At 45.5% G+C, this 10815-nt stretch overlaps 1 protein-coding gene across 1 annotated transcript in view; it reads right to left on the bottom strand.

Annotated features, from left to right (window-relative positions):
• Nucleotides 1-322: 322 nt before the first annotated feature.
• LOC110484434 (uncharacterized) overlaps nucleotides 323-10815 on the bottom strand; it is a 31391-nt gene continuing 20898 nt past the window's right edge. Inside the window, exon 3 of the mRNA XM_085562727.1 lies at nucleotides 323-9103. Coding sequence (XP_085418853.1) covers nucleotides 8974-9103 — 130 coding nt within the window. The 3' untranslated portion in view covers nucleotides 323-8973. The remainder of the gene's footprint in view (nucleotides 9104-10815) is intronic.

The following is a 10815-nucleotide window of genomic DNA, read 5'->3' as shown; positions in this document are numbered from 1 at the left end:
TTTGGGAGGATTTGGGCCGGGGCGGGGCGGGGTCCGGCAGGGACCGCTGGCTGCTGCGGGTCTGCCCAGAAACTGGTGAGTCATCAGCCGCGCTGTCTCTGATTGGCTGAGGGAAGGCGGGAGTAGGAAAAGGATCGGGAGAGATCCCGCCCCGAGCACCAGCACTGGCAAAACAGTCCCAGCCTGGGTACAGGGAGGGAATTTATTACCATCCAAATCACAGCAGGAGAGGGGAAAGAAATCTCTACAACACTTTCCCCCCACCCAACAGGGATCACCCAGACCAGGGGTTATCAATGATGGAGAGTCGGGGGCATCTGAGTTGGGATCAGAAGCCAATTTTATTGAGTGTACCAGGTGTTTATTATATAGAGTTTCACTTGTATGGTGCTTATATAGGGCTCTATTTTTGGTAACAATTTCCCATTGGTTACACTTCTTTATGACATCACATCACCTGGTAACATTATTTTATCACTATGTCTCACAATATGTTTCTTGGTCACTTCTTGCCCAGAGAGACTTTCTCTGTGTCTGTCTCTCCCATGGTTTCTGCTCAATCAGGCAGAAGAAGAAGATATCAGGCCTCTTTATCAGTTCCACTGTACTCTCTGTTTTATTCCCCATACCTCCCCCTATCTGTTCAAACAAAAATACACTCTCAAGTGATTTGTCTATTAATTTTTTCACACAATATAAAATACAAGGAATAAGCATAACAATACATAATATAATCCTAATACATATAAGCCTATTTTAACTAAATTTCTTATCCATCCACCAAGTCTCCAATCCCCCAGAAGCTGATCTAGCCCTGTAAGCCCTGATACCACTGGGTAATCATAACCATTTTCCCAAGGGCATAAGTCTGTTAGAGGTTAAATAGGTGCTGATGTGGTGGCGAGGTCCTGTTCACAAGGGTTCTCCTCCAATGTTGATGTCCAAGGTGAATCTTCAAGTGATGCAGTCAAAGAATCTCAAAACGCCTTCACATTGTTTGCTGGAATCCACTTGGAACCATTCTCTGTGGACATGCAAGCAAAACCTCTACCCCAGCCTGGTCAGAGAGAAAGCCAGGTAAACTTTCCTAGGTATTGTTCTGGGGAGTTTTGAAAAGGCTGAGAGAAAGAATTAAAGCAATCTTGCAGCTGGTGTTTTGAACAGTTGTTTTCTTATAAGATGTTTAATAAAGGGTGTTTCCTTAATTAGCCAATCACGTGAGGTGTGTTGATTAAAGGACCAGTCAGGTCTACCAGTGTTGGAGCAGTGTATAAAAAGAAATGTGTTCCTAATAAAATTAGTATTAGTCTCCTGGAGAGAGTTAGATTTTGTGTCGCCTGACTCTTGTTCCTGACTCAGTGGTGACACCAGGTGACATCAGGTGACCTAAGGATAAAGCCCCAATACCTTACCAGATCCTGGATCCTTCACTAAGGCAAGGGATTTTTCCTTTTGTTGCAATTGTGAATTACAATTAAAATGTCAAACAATCAGGGGTTGGGGTCCATCAAAGATCATTTAAAGAAGTTGAACACATAAAAGGCTTTCTGCAGTCTCTCGGAAGGGTTGTCCTCTCTGACCCCCCTTTCTATTGTACCAGGAGACGCTTGAGGGAGCCATGAGCCCGTTCAGTGACAGATTGGCCTTTTGAGGAATGAGGAATACCTGTTTTGTGCATAATTCCCCAAAGGCAAAAAAGGTAGCAACTCAGCAGGAAGTATAAGCTGGGCCATTGCCTTTACTTCAGGTGGTATACCCAGAGTTACAAAAGCAGCAGTGAAGTTCTAGAGACATCTTTAGCCGTTTTCCCTGAACGGGCTGATGCAATGTCTTGGTTTGAAAAGACAGGAGTCTGTGTAGGAAGGCAAGACCCTCCTGTGAAATGGAAAAGGTAAACCCCCCTCCCTCCGAATTACCACAATTTCAAAATTAAAAGGCTCTCAAGCAAAGATATGGGAATGGGAATAACAGTTCTTTACTAGGAAAAAAACTAAATTTAAAAAAATGCAATTAGTACAAACAAAATAGTGATAGAGTCAGAAACCTGACACCCTGAGGAGTCAGGGTGTTGGTAATAGTCCAGTTAAATGGTGGCTGCTCCTCCTGGAGTGGCTGATGAAATGCTGCTGAAGTGGTGATCTCTAGAAGGGTGGAGTTTTCTCTGAAGGTCTGGTAGTAGTTGGGCCTGGTCTTCCTCTGGGAATCCAGCAGAGAAGAAGATGCTCCTCGGGGAATCCAGCGAAGGGGCTGCCAGTGTCTCAAAAAGTGCTGATTTTATGCAGGTAGGAATGCTTGGCTCCTCCCTCTGGGTGGAGCATCTCACACTGGGATGATGTAACTTTACTGGTCATGCAGTGAGTCATTCAATGGTCCATGAACAGAAGATCTCTCCCCGGAGGGAGACATTGTTCTTGGAAGAGATAAGAAAACTGCCCAACCTCCAACAGATGGCAAATAGAATACAAGCCTATCTTACAAGCCAGGACACCCCACATCCCCATTGTCCCCATTGTCCCCCCACTGTCCCAATGTCCCCAATGTCTCTGATGTCCCCAATGTCCACCCGTTATCCCTGATGTCCCCCCAAATATCCCCACATCCCTGATGTCCCCCTTTTGTCCCTTATACTCCTGCATTGTCCCCATGTCCTCAGTGTCCACCCATTAGCCCCGATGTCTCTGATGTCCCCAGTGTCCCCTCCCCATTGGCCCAAATATCTCAATGTCTCCAATGTCCCCACATTGTCCCCATGTCCCCCAATGTCTCCTATGCTCCCGCACTGTCCCCATGTCCCCAGTGTCTCTCTGTTGTCCCCACATCCCTGATGTCCCTGATGTTCCCACATCCCTGATGTCCCCCACATCCCCATTGTCCCCGATGTCCCCAGTGTCCCCCCACATCCCTGATGTCCCCACATCCCAAATGTCCCCCCGTTGTCCCCAATGTCCCCACACCCCTGACGCCCTGTCCCACCCCGCAGTGTCCCTGTTGGTGTCCACGTGGACGCCGCAGACGCGGGCGCTGCTGGGGGCGCCGGGGCAGCTGCATTGCACCTTCGCGCCCCCAGCCGGGCCCTTCACGCTGCAGTGGATGTGGCACCGCCACGGTGCCACGTGGCGCCTGCTGGCCTTCGGCTCGGCCGCTGCGCACCGCACCGAGGCCGTGCCGGGGGTGCTGCTGTTCCTGGGGGGCCAGGGGAGCCCCCCCGGCACCGTGCAGGTGAGGGGAGGGGAGGGGCTGCGGAGCCCTGCGGGGACAGTCGGGGGCGCCACCGAGCAGGGGGGTGTCGGGTCCTCCTGGCCGCCAGGGGGCGCTGCTGGGAGTGGGTGGCCTCAGTCCTCCTGGCCACTGGGAGGCGCCAATGGACAGCCTTGGTCCTCCCGGCCACCTGGGGGCGCTGCAGGCATGGAACTGCTTTGGTCCTCCCAGCCGCTAGGGGGCGCCACTGGCAGTGGGTGGTTTTGGTCCTCCCGGCCACCAGGGGGCGCTACTGGCACGGAACAGCCTCGGTCCTCATAGCCGCTAGGGGGCGCTGTGGGCATTGAATGTTTTTTTGGAAGGTTTTGGGAGCATTTTTTGGGGTTTTTTGGGAGGTCCTGGAGGGGTTTGGTGGGTGATTTTTGGGGGTTTTGGGGGCATTTTTTGCGTTTTTTTTGGGGGAGTTTTGGGGGTGATTTCTAAGGACTTTTTTTGTGTGTTTCTGGAAGGGTTTAGGGGGTGATTTTTGTGGGGTTTAGGGAGTATTTGGGGGGTTTTTTTGGGGGGGTTCTGGTGGGATGTTGGGCACAGAACGGCCACGATCCTCCCAGCCGCCGGGGGGTGCCACTGAGGCCGAACGTTTCCTCGGTGCCCCCAGCCGCCGGGGGGCGCCAGGGAGGTGTCGCTGCAGCTGCTGCCGCTCTCGGTGTCGGACGACGGCGCCTTCGTTTGCTCCGTGAGCGCGCCCCAGGGCAGGTGCAGCAGGTGCTGCGGCTGCACGTGATTGGTCAGTGCCGGGAATGGGCGGGGCCGGGGCTCCCAGTATGTCCCAGTCCCTCCCAGTATCCCCAGCTCACTGTCCCGTGTCCCAGCCCCTCCCCGGGTGTCCCTGCTGCCGTCCCGGCTGTCCCCGGGGCTCCCGGCCGAGCTGCGCTGAGACACCGTCGGCTTCTTCCCGCTGGACGTGGAGATCCGCTAGGTTTGGGGACACCTGGAGACATCAGGGATGGGGTTTGGGCACAGCTGGGGACATCAGGGACAGGGTTTGGGGACACCTGGGGACATCAGGGACAGGGTTTGGGCACAGCTGGGGACATTGGGAACGGAGTTTAGGACACTTGAGAACATTAGGGACGGGGTTGGTGACACCTGGGATGGGGTTGGGGACACAGGAGCAAGGCTGGGGACACTGGGACCAGGGTTTGGAGGGTCTTGGGACACCAGGAGTGGAGCTGGGAACACCTGGGATGGGGTTGGGGACATTTAGGATAGAGTTGGGGACACCAGGACAGAGTTGGGGACATCAGGAATGGAGTTGGGGACAGCTGGGGACATCGGGAATGGGGTTTGGAGTATCTTGGGACACCAGGGATGCCTGGGGACACTGGGGACAGGGTTGGGGACACAGGGAAGGGCCTGGGGACAGCTGGGACGGGGTTGGGGACATCTGGAACAGGGCTGGGGACACCTGGGATGGGGTTGGGGACAGCTGGGATGCAGTTTGGGACACTGGGGATGGGGCTGGGGACAGGACTGGGATCACCTAAGCGACATCAGAAGCAGATCTGGGGACATTGGGGGGTGGCTGGTGCCACCAGGACGGGCTCGGTGCCACCCAGGGGTGTCGGTGACACATCCCCAATGTCCCCACAGGTGCCACCATGCCCAGCGTGGAGGACATGGTGGGGATGGCCCTGGTGGCCTTCGTCATCGGGGGGCTCAGCCTGCGCCTGTGGCCCTCGGCGGGGAGGTGACACCGGTGTCCCCAGTGTCCCCCTTCATCTCCGTGTCCCCATGTCCCAGGTGTCCCCAATGTCCCCAGGTGTCCCCAATGTTCCCAGGTGTCCCCTCCTCTTCTCTCTCACTCCAGGGGGCTCTTCATGTGACAGCTCCGATGTCCCCAAACCCCCAAAAATGTCCCCAACCCCCCCAAAAATGTTCCCAACCACAAATGTCCCCAAGCTCCCCAAACTTCCCCAATGTCCCCAGTGTCACCAAATGTCCCCAATGTCCCCAAATATTTCCAAAATAAACTGGCGGGGGGTGACAATCCCCCCAAAACTGATGTGTCCTGAGTGGGGATCGGGGACATTTGGAGACATCTGGGGAGGTCTGGGGACATTTGGGGAGGTTTGGGGACATTTGGGGACATTTGGAGAGTTTGGGGACATTTGGGGAGATTTTGGGATGTTGGGGACTTTGGGGACATTTGGGGAATTTGGGAACATTTGGGGACACTGGGGACACCGGTGGGGTTGGTGGCACTGGAGGAGTTTGTTCCAGTTTGGATTTTAAGGTTCTTTTTTAAAGCATTGATTAAAAAAACCCAAAGCACGAATTTAAAGTCATTGAAGAACCAATTACCCAGCTCCGATTGTTCACTGAATTTTTTTTTAAAAAGCAATTTTAGAAAAGTTCCGTTTCCCATTTTATCGATTTTTCATTAAATCTTTGATTTTGTCACGGGAGAGAGAGGGGCAGAAAAAGGAGGAAATATAAAAAAAAAAAAGGAAAGAAAGGGAAAAAAAAAAGAAAATAAAGGGGGGAAAAAAGGGAAAAAAAGGGGAAAAAAAAGGAGATTTCCCCCTCATTGTTCCTTCATCTCCCCACATCCAATTCAATAGCACTGAGTTATCAATATTCAATAGCAGTGAGTTATAAGTAATCAATAGCAGATTATCAATAATCAATAGTAGATTATCAATAATCCACAGCAGGGAGTTATCAATAATCAATAGTGAGTTATCAATAATCAATAGCAGTGCATAATTCAATCAGCATTTTTCACAATATTACAAAGAAATCAATCCAATATTAGATATAGATTATTGATTATTAATTAATAACCATTACAAAGACATTTATTCAATATCAATTAATAATTGATAATTAATTAATCTATATTACAGAGAAATAAATCCAATATTCATTATTATTTATTATTACCAGCATTACAAAGAAATAAACCTAATATCAATTATTATTAATTAATCAACACTAAAAAGAAATTGATCTATTATTAATTATTAAGGATTAATTAATCAATATTACAAAGAAATCTATCCAGTATTAATTATTATTTATCACTATTAATAATCTTTATTACAGATAAATTAATTCTATATTATTCATTATTGATTATTAATCAATATTACAAGGAAATCAATCCTATACTATTAATTATTTATTATTATTATTACAAAGAAACCAATCTAATATTAATTAATTATTAATCAATGTTACAAATAAAATAATCCAATATATATTATTATTATTAATCAATATTACAAAGGAATCAAACTTTGTTATCAAATATTATTAATTATTAATTATTAATTAATTGGTATTACAGAAACTTTTATCCACTCTTCATTATTATTTTTTATTAATTAATCAATATCACACAGGAATTGATCCAGCATTAGTTATTGATTATTGACCAGTGTCACACAGGAATCAATCCAGCATTAGTTATTGATTATTGATCAATGTCACACAGGAATCGACCCAGCATTAGTTATTGATTATTGATCAGTGTCACACAGGAGTAGATCCAGTATTAGTTATTGATTATTGATCAGTGTCACACAGGAATCGATCCAGCATTAGTTATTGATTATTGATCAATGTCACACAGGAATTGATCCAGCATTAGTTATTGATTATTGATCAATGTCACACGGGAATCGATCCAGCATTAGTTATTGATTACTGATCAGTATCACACAGGAATCGATCCAAAGCTTGTTCCCGTGTAACGTTTCCCGCTCGCTGCGAACTCTGAAAGAGTCGATCACGGGTCTGTAAAATCACAAACTAATCACTAATTACATAAGTTAATTAATAATAAACTAATTATTACACAAGTTAGTTAGTAATAAATTAATAACTAAACAAGTTAATTAGTAATGAAATAATAATTATAATAACAATAAAATCGGAGCAATAAAAACGTGGACAATGAGGGTCAGGACACCACAAGATTATAAAAAATGAAGAATTTTGGACATCCAGGAGTTCTTGGGCACTGTGAAAACACCAGTCAGTTGTTCTTGAAATGTTAAAACTTTATTAGTAATAAAATAGTTATTAAAAATAAAATTAAAAATTTAAATAATAAAAAAATAAAATTAAAATAAAAAATAAAATCAGAGTAATAAAAATCTGGACAATGACATTTAGGCCACCATGAGGCGATAAAAAGAAAAAAAATTTGGATGCCCAGATGTTTTTGGGCACCGTGAAAAATGCCAGTTCTGGTTCTTTAAAATCTTTTAAAAATTACTGATTCAAACAAGTTAATTAGTAATAGAATAGTAATAAAAATAGCAATAAATAGGAGTAATAAAAATTTGGACAATGAGAGTCAGAGCACTACGAGACGATAAAAAATGAAGAATTTCAGACATCCAGGAGTTTTTGGGCACTGTGAAAACACTGATCAGTTGTTTCTGAAATTTTAAAAGTTTATTAGTAATAAAACAATTATTAAGACATATTAAAAAAAATTAAATAATAAGAAAAAAAATAAAATAAAATTTAAAAATAAAATCAGAGTAATAAAATGTGGGTAGCAAGGGTCAGGCACCACGAGACGATAAAAAAATTAAGAATTTCAGACATCCAGGAGTTTTTGGGCACTGTGTAAAATAACAATCAGTTGTTTTTTAAATTTTAAAAGTTTATTAGTAATAAAATAATGAGTAAAAAAAAAAGAACAAACCAAAAAATAATAAAATAGTAAATAAAATCGGAGTAATAAAAATGTGGACAATGAGGATGAGAACACCACAAGATGATAAAAAATGAATTTTGGACATCCAGGAGTTCTTGGGCACTGTGAAAAGCACCACTCGCTGTTTTTTGAAATTTAAAAATTCACTAATTCAAAAAGTTAATTAGTAACAAAATAGTTATAAAAATAGCAATGAAATCGGAGCAATAAGAATCTGGACAATGAGGGTCAGGACGATGACAAGACAATAAAAAGCGAAGAATTTTGGACATCTGGATGTTTTTGGGCACTGTGGAAAACACCAGTCAGTTGGTTTTTAAAATTGTAAAAGTTTATTAGTAATAAAACAGTTATTAAAAAAACAGCGATAAAATCAGAGCAATAACAATGTGGACAATGAGGTCAGGACAGTGACAAGACAATAAAAAGCGAGGGATTACGGATGTCCGGATGTTTTGGGCACTGAGCTGCCAAAACCACGCCTTGAACAAGGAATAACCCTAAAAGCAGCAGCCTGTTGCATATTCATCGATCTCATGCATGATGCATCAATCCTGTCCAGCCACAGAGCCCGGAGCAGTGGCAGCCTCTTCTCAATCCCGCGGCGCCCGCAGGGCTGAGCGGGGCACGGAGAGTGAATTTCCTTTAATCAGGGAGCCCTTGTGGCAGCACATTGCTCTGCCTCCCAGCATTTTCCACAGAGGAGCACAGAGGGAAACGAAAGAGAAAACAATTTCTGTTTCTGTTCCTCGTTTTAGTATGTGGAACGTGTTTGGAGAATTGTTTAACAATTTGTTACCCAAATTGTTGTGGGGTGGTTGCTGGGTTGGGTTCTGGTGAGGATCGTTTGAGCCTGGGGCCAATCCAACCCACCTGGGGCTGGAATCTCAGAGAGGGTCACGAGTTGTGAGGAGTTAGATTTGGGAGTTAGAAAAAGCAGGTTTGTAGTTTTAGTATCTCCTTTAAACAGTATATTAATGTATATTAGTATAGTTCTAATAAAGAAACCAGTCATCCTTCTGAGCTGGAGTCAGGCATCGTCATTTCTTCCCCCCGGCTCGCCTGCATTTACAATAAGCTGTAAATTCTTTTTCTCTGGAAGATTTCGGTGTCCTGCAGCTGCCGTCCCAGTGCAAGTACCTCATTCCTTTCTTCCCATGCACAGAGTTTCTGTTTTAACCACAAAACCTCCATTTTAACCACAAATCTACATTTACCCTACCATTAAAATGTTAATACAGCACTACTAATCAATGTAACATAATACAAATCCTATTCAATTTAATACTTGCAAAAGCCAACCATAAAATATGCATTTTTCACAGAGGACATTCCGAGGCTGCTGCAGGGACAGCGATGTCACTGCTGTGACATCATCGGGGATGGTGATATCATCAGGGACATTGCTGCTGTCACTTCTCCCCTCTCCCCAAACCACACTGGATTTGAGATGAATTCGGGGAATTTTCTGGGAATTTTCATTGCAATTGTCCCAAATGCTGATGGGAATTCCTGGGGTGACGTCACTGGGGACACTTGGGGACATTCTGAGGACGCTCTGGGGACACTGATGGGGGTGGCGGTGGGTCAGGGGCTGAATGAGCCCCTCGGTGCCTTGCAGCAGAGCCGGGTTATAAATTACAATAGAATAATCTGCTTTTGAAATTCTGTATTGGCTTCTGCACGTTGTTATTGAGCACGAGGATTTTGCTGTGGTACTTGATATTGATATTGATTACTGATAATTCCTTGCAGCTGCTCGCTGGTACAATAAAATCGATCTGTTTATGTGTGCAGTGTATAACAAATTTACTGCTAGAGTAATAAACAGATATTATATAATAGGCCTTAATATATTAAAAATAGATAAACATTAAATAGATCAATAATAAATATTGAAATAGAGACTATGCAATGTTAAAACACTTTTGTTTGATTGACTCAGGTGTAAAACAATTCCAGTGTTTCCCACATCTGCGGACCAGCCTCACCAGGTGATACCAGTGACACAAAGCTCAGAAGAATTTATGAATTTATCAGGGGGCCTGAAACAACAGCGTGGAACCATGAGAAGAAATCAAAAATATCGACTTAATCTACAGAATGTCCTGCAGACAAGTCAGAGGTGAGACCCAAACACGAGTTCCTGGGACACCCAAACCTCCCGGGAGTGTTTGAATAATGTCAAAACTCAGGAGTGTGTTCCTGGCCCTGCAGTGGAACCGGATCCGGAGAACGAAGGGTTAAGTTGAGGGCGAGTTCTTTGGCCAGCCCCAAAACCCTTTTTTATCCCTGATTAAACTTTGTTTAGTAATCCCTTAGTGAACTTTGTTTTTCACACCCGGCTGGGATTTGGGGGGGCCGGGGGGGTCCCTGGACAGCCCCCGCTGCTGAGCACTGACCCCCCTCACCGAGCACCGGGACCCCCCAAAAACCGCACCCGCACCCCTTCAGTGCCCCCGACCCCCCCGAGCACCGGGCCCGGACCCCCCTTTGTGCCCCCCACCCATCATGGGGGTTCCGCCCCCTCCCCTTTGACCCCCAGAGCCGCGGGACCCCCGGGAACAGCGCCGGGACCGGGGGGGCCCAGGGATGTGAGAATTGGATTCGTAAAGGATTTCCAAATCCTGGCAGAAAGCTCACACTGCCTTGGACTTGTCCATGCAAACTCTGAGATTTTATTGTGCCAGCGAGCAGCTGCAAGGAATTATCAATAATCAATATCAGTATGAGCACCTCAGCAAAATGCTGGGGTTCAATAGGAACCTGCAAAAGGCAACAGAGAAATGCCAAACCCAACAGAAAAAGCAGAAAAATGCAAAAGGCAGCAGGGGAATGCAAAAGCCTTCTGAGTGCTCTCACAATGGCCCCAGGTGCGGCTG

The sequence above is a fragment of the Lonchura striata genome, chromosome 28 (genome assembly GCF_050655825.1).
Source record: "Lonchura striata isolate lonStrDom1 chromosome 28, ASM5065582v1, whole genome shotgun sequence".
Taxonomy (NCBI): Eukaryota; Metazoa; Chordata; class Aves; order Passeriformes; family Estrildidae; genus Lonchura; species Lonchura striata.
This window is presented reverse-complemented; position numbering and strand designations above follow the sequence as displayed.